The sequence below is a fragment of the Saimiri boliviensis genome, chromosome 4, assembly GCF_048565385.1.
Source record: "Saimiri boliviensis isolate mSaiBol1 chromosome 4, mSaiBol1.pri, whole genome shotgun sequence".
NCBI classification, from domain to species: domain Eukaryota; kingdom Metazoa; phylum Chordata; class Mammalia; order Primates; family Cebidae; genus Saimiri; species Saimiri boliviensis.
In genome coordinates, this window is record NC_133452.1 from 84,420,330 (window position 1) to 84,440,175 (window position 19,846).

At 38.3% G+C, this 19,846-nt stretch overlaps 1 protein-coding gene across 3 annotated transcripts in view; it reads left to right on the forward strand.

Annotated features, from left to right (window-relative positions):
* CEP162 (centrosomal protein 162) overlaps positions 1 to 18,506 on the forward strand; it is a 94,762-nt gene extending 76,256 nt beyond the window's left edge. For 2 of the 3 annotated variants that reach the window (XM_010333824.2, XM_074397726.1), the window contains exons 26-27: positions 16,913 to 17,047; positions 18,105 to 18,505. In XM_010333824.2, the coding sequence (XP_010332126.1) occupies positions 16,913 to 17,047; positions 18,105 to 18,311 (342 nt within the window). In that variant the 3' untranslated portion in view covers positions 18,312 to 18,505. Of the gene's footprint in view, positions 1 to 16,912; positions 17,048 to 18,104 lie in introns of all 3 variants that reach the window. The other variant, XM_074397727.1, reaches the window with a different exon arrangement.
* Positions 18,507 to 19,846: the final 1,340 nt, after the last annotated feature.

A 19,846-nucleotide genomic window follows, 5' to 3' on the forward strand; every position in this document is an offset into this window, starting at 1 on the left:
ACAGAAAGGCCCTAAAAAGAATTCTTCATCAGTTATTTAGTCCCATGTAATTAATTCTTGTTCTGCTTGATGTTGAGTTAGCAATTCTATGAACCAATCAATGTTTTCATTAGAATTCTAAAATATTCTTACCCGGCTCAGTGGTATGATCTTGAAGTTATCAGAAACCTATGTGTGTCAGAGTCCTTTGCATGAATCTTTTTGAAGATAGAACTCTTCGTATTTATAGATGCTTACAAAAGCTCTTAGGAAAGAAAGTAACAGGGTAAAACAGTTAACTATCTGTGAATGACAAGACTTTAGCCGTGGTTAAACATATGATAAGAGTTCATTATAATGCACTTGATATGGAAATTTGGTTATTTCTGTGACGATACAACATTTTAAGAATTATTACTGATAACATCATACCAAGACATACCAGATATTTACGTTTATAACTCAAAGAAGATTAAACATTGTCTTTATTTGACAGTGATTCCTATGCAATTTAACATGTCAAATAAGCCTAATTACTTTGATGTCTCTGTTTTTAAAAGGAGAAAGAGGGCCGGGCGCGGTGGCTCAAGCCTGTAATCCCAGCACTTTGGGAGGCCGAGGCGGGTGGATCACGAGGTCGAGAGATCGAGACCATCCTGGTCAACATGGTGAAACCCTGTCTCTACTAAAACTACAAAAGACTAACTGGGCATGGTGGGGCATGCCTGTAATCCCAGCTACTCAGGAGGCTGAGGCAGGAGAATTGCTTGAGCCCAGGAGGCGGAGGTTGCGGTGAGCCGAGATCCCGCCATTGCACTCCAGCCTGGGTAACAAGAGCGAAACTCCGTCTCAAAAAAAAAAAAAAGGAGAACATCTGTGGCCCTGTGGAACATCCCAAAGTTAGCTTTAGGTCAAAAAGTTTAAATCATTTGATTAAATAGGATCACAGGTTATTAGGAAACAAAACTTAGTTATCCAGAGTAATTATTAAAAAAGATTCTAAAGGCAAATACAGAAAGTCACATAGCGAGAAGACTCAGTTTTCCTAAGTAATAAAGAACTGATAGAGACCATAGGAAACACAGGAAGTTATTTTACTAAAACACAAAATCTTTGCTTTCTACATAGATTAACTTAAAGGTAAAGAAAGTCTTCCATAATCTCTTACCAAGAGCAGACCAATGCTCCAAGAAAGCTTTGTTGTTTTAAGAGAGAAGACCAATTACTAGTTTTGTCCACTGTACTTTTGGTATCAAGGCTCATTTTTAAAACCCTTATAATAAATGTATTCTGTTTTAGACAGCTTGGACACACAAGATATTCATGCATTCTCACTTTCTCCCTCTTTAAGCTTTCTCTGTTCATTCATTTTTTGTCCTTCATTCTAAAACAGTCTATCATTCTACTTTAGTACAGATTTAATTATTCTTTTTCCTTTAACAAAAACACAGCTTCATTCCTGACTTTGCCTACCAAAACTATAATCTTATTTTTCTTGTATATTTTGCGTACAAAGTTGTTACCCTTATCATCTTTAGTACTTTTAAATATATATATGTTAAAACTTTTAATCCATAGTAACCTTAATTTCTTAGGAAAACCACAAAGTAAGCAATCATAACCTGTCATATACCAACATTTTGCAGATTAACATCATTTAATGATTTCTAGAAGTATATTTTTTGGTTTTTTTTAATGTGACAATAAGAACAGGTAATTAACAGACCTAAACATCTTTTGTTTCTCTATAAAAATTAAGAAACCAAGTTAAATAATCTTATGTTCAGCAACATAAGTCTGTGAAACACAATGTTTCAGTATATTTGGAAATGATCTAGATATTCAATGAATATTTATTATTTAACTTAGCAAAACCCTAAGGATGTAAGTTATACCAAAGAGATTTGGGAAACTAATTTTTTTTTTTAGAAACATAAAACAGTCATTATTGAAGAGTTTATCAATTTTATCCCACTAATATTTACTTAATATACTTGTTAATAATTATGATTGGATTGCTCATGAAAATTCATGAGTCATTAAACAGCTAATCACTATCTTATTTTCCTGTTAACTATTTTTATAACACATGCATGTTAGGCAAGCAGCACAGAAACAAATACATGTTTCCTTTTCCTGCTGTGCTTAATATACATGGAATAATGGATACAGTACTTGGACTTGCATGTTTGATTTGGGTATAAAGTCCTAAGTCTATAATTTTAAATATCTAGCAGATATAAACGTATTTGAGTAGTAAACCCAGGTAAAATAAGGGTTCAATGTCTGCATTATACTTACTGTTGACAATTCTGAAGGCATGTCTATTTTTATTAAATCAATAATATTAAACTAATCATATACCAGATTTACCTGAAACACATGAATTTGAAAAGCATTTGGGTTAGTTTCAAGTCAATTAAATAGTGCTCTTTTATGAATTATTTTTGACAACACCATCCAAAGGTAGAAAAAATACATATCTATATAAACACACACATACTAGACATACATAGACAGATGCAAACAGATTATATAGCTTTCATTTAAAAATTTTAGCCATGAAACAGGCACAGTAATATAAAACTCACTAATTTATAAAGGAAAAGTTGAATGCAAATTGTATTTTGGCAGATGCAACAAATTAAGGCCAAACTTTTTACCAGTATTTGTGAGGAAGACTTTTAAATTTTTTCATTTGCGCTTTGTAGGTAATGTTATGGAGGGAGGCTATGGACTAAATTCTGAGTAAAGGAGTTTTTATAGCAGTGTGTTTAAAAAACAAAAAAAACTATTCTCCCCCTGCGCTGCCTTTTTCTCTTTTAGTCTCAAATGTATCTGGGAGTTCTTTTAGGTAACTCCTTGAATGTTTAAATTTCAAAGACATGGTAACATTTACATCTCTGAGGGACTGAGAAAGGATGTAAGTTTCCTCCAAGAAGGAGTTTTAGGGCATATTCGCCTATTATAAAATATCCAGTGGTGTTTTTTTTTTTTTAAGTTTTTCTCTTCCTGGAGTACAAAAAAATATTTTTGTAATAGGGGCCCAAAATACGAGAAGGCCTGGAGCTGATGGAGTTGATTTATAGAGCCCTAGGAAGTTGGAGAAGTTTTAGGATTAAAGGAATTTGTTCAGAGGATAAGACTGGATTTTGAGGAAGAGGTTTTAAGTCAGGAACCCAGATATCAGAAGATCTTCTGTTAGATCAAAGTCAGGCGGCTAGGAATAAAGGAGATTATAGGTAGGTGAGGAGTTTATAGCAGGTGTGGATTTTAGGTTTGGTCTTAAAAAGAAAAAAAATAAGTCAGACTGGACTTAAGACTAGACTTACTCTTTTATGCCCTCCTTTAAATTTTATGTTACCACAAGTACCAGTAAGACATTTGTTTAGAATGAATGCTCCCTTTAAAATTTAAAAAAAAAAAAATCATTTTTTGATGTAAAAACTCAAATCGTTAACGGTATATTCATTTTAATGTGACTCTAGACCAGAGATCCCAACCCCTGGGCCACAAACTAGTACCAGTCTCTAGCCTGTTAGGAACTGGACCACTCAGCAGGAGATGAGCAGTGGGTCAAGTGAGCATTACTGCATGAGTTCTGCCTCCTGTCAGATCGGCATTAGATTCTCATAGGAGCATGACTCCTATTTTGAACTGCATGTGCAAGGAATCTAGGTTGTGGGCTTATGAGAATCTAATGATAAATGTAATGCACCTGAATCATCCCAAAACCAACCCCCATCCTTCCGTGGAAGAATTGTCTTCCACAAAACCAGTCCCTGGTACCAAAAAGGCTGGGAACTGCCGCTCTAGACCACTAAGCTTTTTTTATGGCTTAAAACAGGTCAGGCAAGGTGATTCATGCTTATAAATTCCAGCATTTTGGGAGACTAAGGTGAGAGGATTGCTCAAGGCCAGGAGTTTGAGACCAGCCTAGGCAATATGGTGAGACATCATCTCTACAAAAACAAACAAACAACAAAAAAAACTTGTGTGTTAACATGCGTCTGTAGTCCCAGCTACTTGAGAGTTTGAGGTGGGAAGACCGCTTAAGCCAGGAGTTCAAGGCTTCAACCAAGAAGCATTTTGTGGCTTACCAAAAGATCAAATCTCCCTCAAGATCCAAAGTTTCTCTCAAAGATAGCCTAAGAAAACAAAGACCTTTATTGCTATGCTGACTTTAAGAGTGGTTTTGTCAAAATGATGTTTCAAGCCTCCCATAGAATGTGGGACACGTCCAGTCACAGACCTGCTAATCTGTGACACGAGACCGGCACTACTGAGATGCTTCCAGTATAAACCAAGCAACAAAGTTTGAAACGCCAAAGGCACCTTATGGACTGACATCCCTTAAGACAACTCCCCTGAGCTGGAACCATCAGACAAAGAGAATGCCGTTTGTCACTTGTGTCTTGGGTTCTCACCCTATTCATCTGGCTGCCTCATACAAGCCAAAACTTTTGCCCCCACCTGGCAGAGACCATGGAGAGTGGTCTTAGCAGTCATAAAAGCCAAGCTCTCAGGATATAAATCAAGACAAAAGGTGAACCTCCTCCTTTTCTTATTGGGAACCCACAGCAAGGTTTGTCTAAACCAGGCGTCCCCAAACTTTTTACACAGGGGGCCAGTTCACTGTCCCCCAGACCATTGGAGGGCCGCCACATACTGTGCTCCTCTCACTGACCACCAATGAAAGAGGTGCCCCTTCCTAAAGTGCGGCGGGGGGCCGGATAAATGGCCTCAGTGGGCCGCATGCGGCCTGCGGGTCGTAGTTTGGGGACGCCTGGTCTAAACAGACACCAGTCTAGTGAGAACTGTGAACTCACCAGCCTGAGACGGTGCCTGGAACAACAGGCTTATATGACCTGTCTCTGTATTCTACCCTGTGATTCTCCTTATGACAAATGACGCAAAAGACAATGGAAAATAATGACCTTTTCAAGGAGACTAAAGATAATAACCAATAGGTAGCCAAAACCAAACCCACAAGAGTCACAAATTCAAATAATTTTACAATTTTCTTTCTCCTATCAATCTAAATATGGAAAGGAAGGACCAAGAAAAATTTCACCTTCATCTCTTGACTGGTTACTACAGACAGATACCTTGGAGAGCTGAGTTTAGTAAGAATTCTTACCTTTTAGCAGCTTCTGCCAGTTTTGCTAGGATTTCATCTATAGGTTCCAGAGTGAATGGGTATCCCAGAAAGTCCCATCTGCATTGCCAAAACTGTCAGGAAGGAAAAAAAAAATTTTCTCAATCCATGTGAGTTTTTGTTGGGACAGGCCTCTGTAGCGAGAGACAGACTAACAAGAGAAAAATAAGTTTATTCATGTGTGCAGCACACATCACAGAAGAGATGTCAACAAAAAGTAACTCAAAACAGTGGCTTAGAACTCTGGCTTACAAACCACCTTCAACAAAGAACAATCAATTTGTAGATCAAGACAGGACATAGGAAAGCAGTTTTGGGCTACAAAGATGGAAAACTGGGAATGTAAAAAAATATATGTATATGTGGTAGAAAACTCATGGAGTACTGCAGATTCCTCTGGGGCCATCTCTGGGCTGATAAGCATCTAGAGTCCTCTTCACTAAAGGAAAATGTATGTCCTACTTTTAAGCAGAGTAAGAGGAAGGACAGAGAGCCTTTCTTCCATTTGCTGCTGCTTATTGGCTTTAGCTCAAAAATTTCTATGTCAAAAAGACATATTTTGAGGTAACATATTCTGGTTTCCTTCAGTACTACTGCTGTTTAATTTGATTAATAAATAGGTAAAGCCACCATGATATAGTCATGCTGGATCACCAGTAACAATGTCATTACAAAAATAAATTTTTCTGGAAACCTACTATTTTTATTAGTCTAAGATTTATTTGATTCTAAAAAGTGTGAAAAGCCAGGAAAGCTGTATATCCTATTCTTTGATGCATATAAACTATTTATTGTTATTCAAGGATTTAAGTACCACAAGCAAAACATAGAGCCAATTATCCTATGCAAAGATCAACGTAAAAACACTCTACAAGTATGCAAGTGTTAGTTTTTAAAATCTTGTTCTAGTAGTTGAAAGGCTAGTTCAACGTTGTACATTCATTTCAATGTTTAAGATGTACATAAAACTTTGTTAACATAAGCACTAAGTTTACAGAACCTCCGAACTGAAGTAAAGTTTTTAGGAAAAGCCATAAAAGAAAGCATATGTACATGTTTGCAAGATAAAGAATGAAGCCAGTTTTAGTTGACGTAATTGTTAATTTAGCAATACAATAAGACAGTTCTTAGAGAATAGAATTTTCAAATATTTGAAAATAGAAAAGCCGTAGCACATGATTTTTAAGCCTAATTACTAGAAAGCTAAGTAAAGCACTCAGTGTCCTAAGTAAAGGTAATGACACCCTGCCTTTTAATTGGAATACCTACCTTTTAATATGGAGTTTATTAATAATGGCTGTATTCTGTATAATATTCTATATAATAGCTGTTTTGACAAAGCTAGTTTATTGCTACCACTGATACCCTTCCAAGGACTCTCCCTGACGTCCTGTGTATTATGAGGCATTTCTTCTTAGGTTGGTGGGAATATGAACTTATTCCCACCTCTTTGTGAGCTCCAGGAAATGCTGTTATTTCCACTGGCTTCAAAAATGCCTCCAGGCAATAAACTGGACAACTGTAGGGCTTACCTTATTTCCCTTCTCCCAGAAATCACAGTCTACAGTACTGTTACCCAGTGTCTAAAAACAGTTGTCTCAAATATTTTGTGCTGTTTTCTAGTTGTTTAAAGGAGGACTCTCCCCTTGACTTCACATGCCCACAAGTGAAAGTACACTATACATTACCACAGATGAAAGCACACTATACATTTTTAACCCATACATTTTAAACATCAAAAGTGGTGAACTTTTGATTGCTTATTTTTTTTTTTTAGGATATTTTGTTGGCCATGGGAAAACTGAATAATGATGATTTTGAAGTTTTCAACGTAAAGCAAATGCCCTCAATATCATTGGAGATGATTCTCACTGAGTGTATTAATTATAAAAAATATTAAAGAATTTTTCTAAACTCTTAATTATGTTTCATGCATTTGTTACCTAAAATATTTTCAAGCACGTCTTTTAAAATTTTATCTGCTTCAGTGGGGTGAAAATCTTATTAAGCATCTAGCCCCTCTTCAGTTGATGCTAACTCAGGCATGTACTTTTCAAATCTTTGGTTTTTTTAAGACTCTAAAGTTAATCTTTTGTGTTTTAATGTTTATCATAGATTTTTCAATGTATTATTCCACTTCTAATTGACTACAAAAAGCATTTATTTATTTGCACCCTGCAGTTATAGACAAGGGACATGAATCTTTATTTATGGTCCCTACAGACACCTAAGAGGACTGTTGCTATTATTGCTTATTTTCATATTTTTTCTATTAGGATATGTATTTTACTGATCATAGATTCTTTTTCATTAGTGAGATTTTATTTTTTTTAATTTGCATAAATATTTTATAAAAGATTTAGAAAATACTTAAGACTTACCGCTAATAAGAGCCCAGGGACAATCGTGGCTCACTCATAAGAATTATCAAAATATACTGTAATTTGTCTCAAATATGCTATACCTAGCTGCTGCTGTTTTATGAACAGACAGTGGAATCATCATAGTGTTTATGATAAGATCTGGGTTTATAGTCTTGACCCACCATTGTAAGGCTCAGTACCTTGTTCAGGTAAACATTTAGAGTCACACAACAACCATAAGGCCGCACTTGGCATGCTGGATAGAGGCCAGGAAACAACAGCAGGCTAGCAAGGCAGCATGAGGCATTTCTCTTCAGTGCAAGTCATTCTCACAGCAGTTCATATAGTTGTCCAGGAGCTGTCCGAATGACAACACAGGTGCAAAGGAATAAGACTCGTACCACCTGCCAATTCTGAGTCTTATTCCCTTGCTAGCTTAAATGCCCCATGCTCCACAAGAACCAGTATCTCTTATAGTAATCCTTGCACAGTGGCTTCCACAGGCACACGCTCAGTTAGTTACAAGAGTCAGCATGCTCAGGACAGCCCAAAACTGTCTATGAAGTATTTCAGTTTATGCAAAGTCCCCCAAGCCTAAGTACCTGGTGTGCAGCCAATGTCCATTCTTTATCAAGGGTAGAACAGACAGAAAAGTAACTGAACTCAGGGTTAGTTTCTCATGCGAAGAAAAAAGTAATCTTTATTTTTTTCTACCCATTTCTAGTTTCTTTAAACTCTCATAGCCTCGGTTTTTATAGCTATCAAGTTAAATAAGACCTTCATGGCATTTTTTTATTCATTTATTTAATAAATACTTAATGAGCAGGTATCAGTCCCTATTATTATATGCTTCTCAGGATATGGTAATGAAACACCTGAAGTCATTGTCCTCAAGGAACATTCTAACCAATGGGACAGAAAAATAATCAGATACATATAGTCTGTAATGTCTCCAGCTAACCACCTTTGCTTCAGAGCTGTGTCACATGCTGCTGTGATTTAAATGTCCCTACCAAAACTTAAATTTAAAGTCAGTTGCCATTGTAATATTAAGAGGTGGGCCCTTTAAAATGTAACTAAGTCATGATAGTGCTGATCTCATGGATGAATTCATGATGTTAGAGTAGGAATGGGTTAGTTATCACAGGAGTGGGTTCATGATGAAGTAGCATTTTCAGCAGATCTCATTCTCTCTCTGTCTCATGCACTCTCCTGTCCTTCCATCATGGGTTAACGCAGCAGAAGGCCCTTGCCAGATGCCAGTGTCATGCAATTGGACTGTCCAGATGACAGAACTGTGAGCCACATAAATGCCTGTGGTATTTGGTTATAGCAGCAGAAAACAAAGACATGTGCCCACCTCTAAACCAATCACTGCCAAGAAAAACTGGACAGCTATAACTGATCAATTGTTTCTGTCCAGTAAACTGACAGTAAAACTGATCAGAATTTACCCCAACATCACATGAACACCTGAACAATATCAAGGCCTTCTCAGCAAAGAAGGCAGGAATGGCTGCTAAAGACACAATGCCCAGTATCTCTTTCATTGCTAGCCTAATTCGTATCTAAACCCTCTAGATTAAGTAAGTACTCCAAATTCCTTCAGCAAAGTGACTAGGAAATCTTATGCCAATAATTACAAAACATGAAGACGTGACATGATTGAGAAGTACATAGACACAGTGTATCAGGCTCGTATTTTTTGTTTGTTTTTTTGAGACAGAGTCTTACTCTGTTGCCCAGGCTTGAGTGCACTGGCACAATCTCAGCTGACTGCAGCCTCTTCCTCCCTGGTTCAAGCAGTTCTCATGTCTTAGCCTCTGCGTAGCTGGGCTTACAAGGGTGTCCCACCACACCTGGCTAATTTTCATTTTTTTAGTAGAGACTGAGTTTCACCATGTTGGCCAGGCTGGTCTGGAACTCCTGACCTCAAGTAACCCACCCACCTCAGCCTCCCAAAGTGCTGGGATTACAGGTGTGAGCCACACGGGCCCATACTCATTTAAAGTAATAAACATAGCAATAATTTTGTGGGTCTGTTTAAACTGAAATATGTAGTCTGTAAGATTAGCTACTCACCAGCAAGTAAGAGAACAGAGACAAATGTCTTCTCTGAGAAGCAGGCTCTGGGTTATGCACAGATTTTTTGAACTCTAGCATGTGAGCCACCTCCTGCCAGCACACAGTGATATCTGTCTTCTCTGGTAGAAAAGCAGGTTCACTCACCTTTAAGTGGCATCACCTGAGTGAAGCACTCCTTACTTTAGTAAATAAACTATTAATAAGATAACAGAGTTTTATTCATTAAAGAATATATGCTTTTATGAGAGCACCTAGGGGAAGGGATGGCTGTGAACACAGCTTTAGCAGACTTAAATGTTCCTGCCTGCCAGCTCTGAAGAGAGCAGCTGTTCTCCCAGCACAATGCTTGAGCTCTGCTAAAGGACAGACTGCCTCCTCAAATGAGTCCCTGAACCCTGTGCCTCCTGGTGGGGAGACACCTCCCCACAGGGGTCCACAGACATCTCATACAGGAGAGCTCTGGCTGACATCTGGCAGGTGCCCCTCTGGGATGAAACTTTTAGAGGAAAGAACAGGCAGCAGTCTTTGCTGTTCTGCAGCCTTCACTGGTGATACCCAGGCAAACAGGGTCTGGAGTTGACCTCCAGCAAACTCCAACAGACCTGCAGAAAAGGGGCCTGTTCGAAGGAAAAATAACAGAAAGGAAGAGCATCAACAAAAAGGAAACCTCATCTGAAGGTCACCAACATTAAACACCAAAGATAGATAAGTACATAACAAGGGGAAGAAACCAGTACCAAAAGGCTGAAAATTCCAAAAAGAAGAATACCACTTCTCCTCCAAAGGATCACAACTTCTCACCAGCAAGGCAAAAAACTGGACAAAGAATGAGTTTGATGAATTGACAGAAGTAGGCTTCAGAAGGTGGGTAATAAAAAACTCCTCTGAGTTAAAAGAGCATGTTCTAACCCAATGCAAGGAAGCTAAGAACCTTGAAAAAGGTTAGAGGATTGCTAACTAGAATAACCAGTTTAGAGAAGAACATAAATGACCTGATGACGCTGAAAAACACAGCACGAGAAGTTCGTGAAGCATACACAATTATCAGTAGCTGAATCGATGAAGCAGAAGGAAGGATATCAGAGATTGAAGATCAACTTAATAAAGCATGAAGACAAGATTAGAGAAAAAAGAACAAAAAGGAATGAACAAAGCCTCCAAGAAATATGGAAATATGTGAAAAGACCAAACCTAGGTTTGATTGGTATACCTGAAAGTGACAGGAAGAATGGAACCAAGTTGGAAAATACTCTTCAGGATATTATCCAGGAGAAATTCCCCAACCTACCAAAGCAGGCCAACATACAAATTCAGGAAATACAGAGAACACCACAAAAATAGTCCCCAAGTAGAGCAACCCCAAGACACATAATAATCAGATTCACGAAGGTTGAAATGAAGGAAAAAATGTTAAGCGTAGCCGGAGAGAAAGTTCGGGTTACCCACAAAGGGAAGCCCGTCAGACTTACAGTAGCTCTCTAGGCAGAACCCCTACAAGCAAGAAGAGAGTAGAGCCAAATATTCAACATTCTTAAAGAAAAGAATTTTCAACCCAGAATTTCATATCCATCCAAACTAAGTTTCATAATTGAAAGGGAAAAAAATCCTTTACAGACAAGCAGATGCTGAGAGATTTTGTCACCACCAGGCCTGCCTTAAAAGAGCTGAAGGAAGCATTAAACATGAAAAGGCTCAACCAGTACCAGCCACTACAAAAACATTCCAAACTGTAAAGACCACTGACACTATGAAGAAACTGCATCAACTAATGGGCAAAATAACCAGCTAGCAACGTAATGACAGGATCAGATTCATACATAACAATATTAACCTTAAATGTAAACAGGCTAAATGCCCCAATTAAAAGACACAGACTGGCAAATTGGATAGAGTCAAGACCCGTCCATGTACTGTGTTCAGGAGACCCATCTTACTTGCAAACACACAGATAGGCACAAAATAAAGGAATGGAAAAATATTTAACAAGCAAATGGAAAGCAAAAAAACAAAAAAAAAAGGAGATGCAATCCTGGTCTCTGGTAATACAGACATTAAACCAACAAAATCAAAAGAGACAAAAAGGCCATTACATAATGGTAAAGAGATCAATGCAACAAGAAAAGCTAACTATCATAAATATATGCACCCAATACAGGAGCACCCAGATTCATAAAGCAAGTTCTTAGAGACCTACAAGAGACTTAGACTCCCACACAATGATAGTGGGAAACTTTAACACTCCACTGTCAATATTAGATCAATGAGACAGAAAATTAAGAAGGATATTCAGGACTTGAACTCAGCTCTGGAACAGACAGACCTAATAGACATCTGCAGAACCCTCCCTGCCAAATGTACAGAATATGCATTCTTCTCAGCACTACATCACTCTTACTGTAAAATTGACTTCATAATTGGAAATAAAACATTCCTTCGCAAAAGAGAAAAAATAGAAATCATAACAACCAGTCTCTCAAACCACAGTGCAATCAAATTAGAACTCAGGATTGAGAAACTGACTCAAAACCGCACAACTACATGGAAACTGAACAACCTGCTCCTAAATAACTACTGGGTAAATAACAAAATTAAGGCAGAAATAAATAACTTCTTTGAAACCAGTAAGAACAAAGACACAACATAACAGAATCTCTGGGACACAGCTAAAGCAGTGTTGACAGGAAAATTTATATCACTAAGGGCCTACAAGAAAAAGCAGGAAAGATCAAAATCACCCTAACATCACAATTAAAAGAACTAGAGAAACAAGAGCAAACAAATTCAAACATTAGCAGAACACAAGAAATAACTAAGATTAAAGCAGAACTGAAGGATACAGAGACACAAAAACCCTTCCAAAAAATCTATGAAGTCAGGAGCTGGTACTTTTTGGAAAGATCAAGAAAATAGATACTCCACTAGCCAGATTAATAAAGAAGAAAAGAGAGAAGAATCAAACAGATACAATAAAAAAAAGATAAAAGGGATATCACCACCAATCCCAGAGAAATATACACTACCATCAGAGAATACTATAAATACCTCTACACAAATGATCTAGAAAATCTAGAAGACATGGGTAAATTCCTAGACACATACACTCTCCCAAATCTAAACCAAGAAGTCGTCTAATCCCTAAATAGACCAATAACAAGTTCTGAAATTGAGGCAGTAATTAATAGCCTTTCATCCAAAAAAATCCTAGGACCAGATGGATTCACAGCTGAATTCTACCAGAGATACACAGAGGAGCTGGTACCATTCCTTCTGAAACTGTTCCAAACAATAGAAGAAGGAGGACTCCTCCCTAACTCATTTTATGAGACCAAAACCTGGCAGAGACACAGTAACAACAAAATTTCAGGTCAATATCCTTGATGAACATCAATGCAAAACTTCCCAGTAAAACACTGACAAGCCAAATCCAGCAACTTACCCACTAAGATCAAGTTGGTGTCATCCCTGGGATGCAAGGCTGATTTGACATATGCAAATGAATAAATGTAATCCATCACATAAACCGAGCCAATGACAAAAACCACATGACTATCTTAATAGATACAGAAAAGGTCTTCAATAAAATTCAACACTCCTTCATACTAAAAGCTCTCAATAAACTAGATATTGATGGAACTTACCTCAAAATAATAATACCTATTTATGACAAACCCACAGCCAATATTATATGAGCAAAACTGGAAGCATTCACTTTGAAAACCAGCACAAGGATGCTGTCTCTCATCACTCCCATTCAACATAGTATTGGAAATTCTGGACAGGGCAGTCGGGCAAGAGAAAAAGAAAGAGGGTATTCAAATAGGAAGAGAGGAAGTCAAATTGTCTGTTTGCAGATGACATGATTGTGTGTTTAGAATACCCTGTCATCTCTGCCCAAAATCTATTAAGCTGATAAGCAACTTCCGCAAATTCTTAGGATACAAAATCAATGTGCAAAAATCACAAGCATTCCTATACACCAGTAAATGCCAAATTATGAGTGAACTGCCATTCACAACTGCTACAAAGAGAATAAAATACCTAGTAATACAATTGACTAGTGCAGGACCCTTCAAGGAGAACTACAAACCACTGCTAAAGGAAATGAGAGAGGACACAGATGGAAAAACATTCTATGCTTATTTTTAGGAAGAATCAATGTCATGAAAATGGCCATACTGCCCAAAGTAATTTATAGATTCAGTACTGTCCCCATCAAGCTACCTTTGACTTTCTTCACATAATTGGGGGGAAAAAAAAACACCTCAAACTTCCTATCGAACCAAAAAAGAGCTCGCAAAATCCTAAGCAAAAAGAAAAACTGGAGACATCACACTACCTGACTTCAAACTATACTACAAGGCTACAGTAATCAAAACAGAATGGTACTGTTACCAAAACAGATATCTAGACCAATGGAACAGAACAGAGGCCTCAGAAATAACACCACACATCTACAATCACCTGATCTTTGACAAACATGACTAAAACAAGCAATGGGAAAGAATTCCATATTTAATAAATGGTATTGGAAAAACTGGCTAGCCATATGTATAAACCTGAAACTGAACCCCTTCCTTACACCTTATACAAAAAATAACTCAAAATGGATTAAAGACTTAAATGTAAGACCTAAAACCAAAAAAACCCTAGAAGAAAACCTAGGCAGTCCCATTCAGGGCACAGGCATGGGCAAAGACTTCATAACTAAAACACCAAAAGCAATGGCAGCAAAGCCAGAATTGACAAACGGGATGTAATTAAACTAAGAAGCTTCTGCACAGCAAAAGAAACTATCATCAGAGTGAATAGGCAACTTACAGAATGGGAGAAAAGTTTTGCAGCCTCCATCTGACAAAGGGCTAATATCCAGAATCTACAAGAAAATTAAACAAATTTACAAGAAAAAAACCTCATCAAAAAGTGGGCAAATAATATGAACAGACACTTCTCAAAAGAAGACATTTATGTGGCCAAAAAACATGAAAAAAAGCTCATCATCACATTAGAGAAATACAAATCAAATCCACAGTGAGATACCATCTCACGCCAGTTAGAATGACAATCATTATAAAGTCAGGAAACAACAGATGCTGGAGAGGATGTGGAGAAATAGGAACACTTTTACACTTGGTGGGAGTGTAAATTTGTTCAACCATTGTGGAAGACAGTTTGGGGATTCCTCAAAGATCTAGAACTAGAAATACCATATATACCCAGCATTACTGGGTATATACCTATAGGATTATAAATCATTCTACTATAAAGACACATGCACACCTATGTTCATTGTGTCACTGTTCACAACAACAAAGACTTGAACCAACCCAAATGCCCATCAGTGATAGACTGGATAAAGAAAATGTGGCACATATATACACCATCAAATACTATGCAGCCATAAAAAAGAATGAGTTCATATCCTTTGCAGGGACATTGGAGGAAGCTAGAAACCATCATTCTCAGCAAACTAACACAAGAACAGAAAACCAAACACTGCATGTTGTCACTCATAAGTGGGAGTGGAACAGTGAGAACACATGGACACAGGGAGGGAACATACACACTGCATCCTGTCAGAGTGGTGGGCTAGGAAGGGATGGAGAAATACCTAATATAGATGATGGGTTGATGGGTGCAGCAAACCACCATGGCACATGTATACCTACGTAACAAACTGCACATTCTGCACGTTTAACCCAGAACTTAAAGTATAATTTTTAAAAATTTGGTCGGGCACAGTGGCTGACACCTGTAATCCAAGCACTTTCGGAGACTGAGGCAGGCAGATCATGAGGTCAGGCAATTGAGACTATCCTGGCCCCATCTCTCTCTTTTTTTTTTTTTTTTTATGAGACGGAGTTTTGCTCTTGTTACCCAGGCTGGAGTGCAATGGCGCGATCTTGGCTCACCGCAACCTCCGCCTCCTGGGTTCAGGCAATTCTCCTGCCTCAGCTTCCTGAGTAGCTGGGATTACAGGCACGCACCACCATGCCCAGCTAATTTTTTTGTATTTTTAGTAAAGACGGGGTTTCACCATGTTGACCAGGATGGTCTCGATCTCTTGACCTCGTGATCCACCCGCCTCGGCCTCCCAAAGTGCTGGGATTACAGGCTTGAGCCACCGCGCCCGGCTCCTGGCCCCATCTCTACTAAAAATACAAAAAAAATTAGCTGGGCATGGTGGCGCATGCCTATAGTCCCAGCTACTTGGGAGGCTGAGGCGGGAGGATTGAACCTGGGAAGCAGAGAATGCAGTGAGCCAAGATCACGCCACTGCACTACAGCCTGGGCGACAGTGCGAGACTCCTCACCAAAACACACACACACACACAATATAAATTTTAACAATGAAAAAAGAGAAATCTGCAAAGGATACACTTAAAGTATATGTGCTTTTTGTGTGTAAGTTATATATTCATTTAAAAAAGATGTTCTACATTTAAAATAGAGTGCCTCTGATTTAATCTGCTTTTATCTTCGCATGTTTTTCAACTAATGTGGGTAAGATAGTGGGATTTTTTAGTATTGTTATTAGGTAATGGGTGTTTTCATATAAAACAGTGTTAATTCTGTCCTTTTTCATTTGCCTGGTTGTTACTGCCTTTTGGTGTAAACAATTAGCTAAATCTGATTTTTGTTGGAATTTCTTTTCATGATTATATTGAATAAAGAAGATACAATTAATTGTTTTCCCAAGCTCAATATGAAGGCACTGCACTACACTCTATGAAGATGGCGACTGTGTCTTTAATCGCTGCATCCCCAGGTCCTAAGACAGCAGCTAACACAGAAAGGACTCAGTACTTCATTGTCTCTGCTTTATATGTATATGTTTATTTGTGGAATGAACTACTACAAATTATAAAATGATAAAGGCCATAGAGAATTACAAGTAGAATTACAGGGTGTTAAGAAAAATATACATACTTATTGAACTCTTTCTCTGCATGGGGCACTATACTGTGTTGAGTGCTTTAAATGTACTTTATTTAATTCTGAAAGTAACCACCTTACAAATACCTTGTGGCAAAGTTTAATGCATTAAAAAAAAGTGCCAACTTCATTTTCAGCTCATTTACCAATTGCCATACCTGGGCGGTAGAAAATGGTTCATTCATCCGGAACCTCTTATAATGTGAGGTCAACTCAGAGCCAGGATGAACCAATACTTTCTGGATATAGAGAATGAAAGCTATGTTTTACTCTTAACAATCCAAGATGCCTCTTACTTTTATAGAGAAATGTTATACAAATGTTCTTGATTTTCAAGATAACCTGTTAAAAAATAATTGATTCTTTTTTTCCATTTGCTTCATGTCAATTTTAGATTACAAAACTCTTAGAAGAATTAAGAGAAGCCAAAGAAAACCATACACCAGAGATGAAACATTTCATGGGCTTAGAGATGAAAATTAAGCAGATGGAAATGAGACATGCACAAAGAGAACAGGAACTTCAACAGGTAAAGTAAATCACATTTACGTATTTATATAGGTCTTTACTTCTAAATGCCTTTAATTTGCTGTAGTTTTGTCATCTCTAGCAAAAATTACCATTTAAAGCATTTCCAGTGTATTTTGATCTTGTTAAAAATTTAATAAATTTATAACTTCTAATAGAAAATGAGATTTTATATCTCAAGTGCTTGGAGATTGGTATCCTTATATCTGGAAAAAAAGAAAAAGCTTATATCATGTTCTTAATTATTGATAGGTTCCTAAAAAGTTACACATCTTACTCTGGGAATAAGGCATGGTGTGCCATATCCAAGTCATTTCAACAAATGTTTATAAGAAATAAATTTAATATGATTATTTAAAATATAGCTAGCACTAGTAATATTACTATACACTTAATTACAAACAGATAAATTAATAGAAATTAAAATAGCTGATGTGAGGGCATGATATGTTTTTAGGCACTTGCCTTGGTGCTGAAATTTAACTTTGTTTGAACAGTGTATTAGTCTGCTTGGGCTGACATAACAAAGTATCATAGATTGGGTGGCTAAACAGGAGAAATTTATTTTCTCACAGTTCTGTAGGCCGGAAGTCCCAAATTGAGGTTTTGGTCAATTAGGTTTCTGGTGAGGGCTCTCTTTCCAGCTTTCACTTAGCCACATTTTTTCTCATTCTATCATCATCTTTCCTCAGTGTATGTGCTCAAAGGAGAGAGAGATGGGGGCGAGAGGTCTCTTTGGTGTCTCTTCTTATGAAAACACTAATTCTTGCCAAATCAATTCCCCAACCTTATAATCTCATTTAACCTTACTCCAAATACAGCCACTTTGAGGATTAGGACTTCAACATACGAATTTGTGGGGGACACAAACATTCAGTCCCTAACACTGTTGGGATTTTTATACTCCTTGGAGATAGAAAATGCCGCATCCATGCAGAGCATTATGTTTCACATGAGTTCCCCAAAGAAACCCCAGGTTTGCCTACTTTAAGACCATGAAATGTTCCTCACCTACCACTATGGACTATAACCTCAATGTGGAATTTTTGTATTTGCAGATAATACAGCAAACCCACCAAGTAGTAGAAACTGAACAAAACAAAGAAGTTGAAAAATGGAAGAGACTGGCACAGTTAAAGAATCGTGAGCTGGAGAAGTTCCGCACAGAATTAGACTCAATATTAGATGTTCTCCGAGAGCTGCAGCGGCAAGGGGTGGTTGTGCCAGTTGCTTTTGAAGATGAAATGAATGCACCGGAGTATTAACTAGAAACTCAGATTTCATAATGACCTTAGGCCTTAAAAGGCCTTAAAGATGGATGGGATTGTGCCACCGTCAGGACAGCCTATGAAAAACAAGTGTTCCACTATGTTTCCGGAAAGCAAACCCCCAAAGCAACATTGCAAAATAAATTGCCTTATACCAATAAATGTTCTACATTTAAAATAGATTGCCTCTGATTTAATTTGCTTTTATCTTTGCTTGTTTTTCAACTAATGTGCCATTGTGTGTTTTACTGAAAATCATCAATCAGTCACATTTTGAGTGAGTTATGGACAGGTTCCTTTCTGTCAAAGAAAGTCTCACTTGTATGCTAGAAATAGAAAAGAAGGCCGGGCGCAGTGGCTCAAGCCTGTAATCCTAGCACTTTGGGAGGCCGAGGCGGGTGGATCACGAGGTCAAGAGATCGAGACCGTCCTGGTCAACATGGTGAAACCCCGTCTCTATAAAAATACAAAAAATTAGCTGGGCATGGTGGCACGTGCCTGTAATCCCAGCTACTCAGGAGGCTGAGGCAGGAGAATTGCTTGAACCCAGGAGGCGGAGGTTGTGGTGAGCCGAAATCGCGCCATTGCACTCCAGCCTGGGTAACAAGAGCGAAACTCCATCTCAAAAAAAAAAAGAAACAGAAAAGAAAATTGAACATACTCTGCCACAATATTATTGATAATGTGGGGTTTTTAATTTTTATTTTAGATCCAGGGGATAGATGTGCTTGTTGCAACATGGGTGTATTACATAATGGTGGGAATTGAGCTTCTAGTGTACCCATCTCTGAAATACTAAACATTGTACCTAATAGGTAATTTTTCAACCCTCACACTCTTTCTCTTTTCCAATTTGGATGTCTTTTCTTTCTCTTGTCTGATTTCTCTGGCTACGACTGCCAATACTGTGTTGATAGGAGTGGTGAGAGTGGACACTGTCATCTTTTTTCCAGTTCCTAGGGAAATACTTTCAACTTTAACCCATGTATTACGATGTTGGCTATAGGTTTGTAATATATAGTAAAAGCTGGGCAGCCATGCTGTATGTCTCTCACATCTCCTCAGCTGTGGCAGTGGAGCCTTTCCCTCCTACAGAGGCAGCACCGGATTTCACTCTTGGGGATACATGAAAGTCCTCCCCCCTCCCTTTCTGGCCCTGTGGCAATAGGAGCATAGATAGCCATAGCCTCTGAGAGTTGGATTCTTAGAGGAATGCCAAGCCACAACCCTAGTGTTAAGGGAGAAGTGGGGCAGCTGTGTTGGGGGACTATCCCCAAAGCAGACAAGCTGTTTGGTGGGGAGCAGTGGAGGCAGAGAGTGGTGCTGTGCATGGCCTGGCCCCTCCTGTACTGCAGCTGTGGTGTCTGCTGGGGGCATGCAGAAGTGCCCAGCCTCTTCATTCTCTCCCTAGCCTGGGGATGCTAGGGGTGGAGATGGCAGCAGCTGTGACTGCAGAGGGCCCTTTGGGAGTTGAGCTCTCAGAGAATGGTGGGCCATGTCTGCAGTGTTCAGGTAGGGGCAGGGTAGCTGTG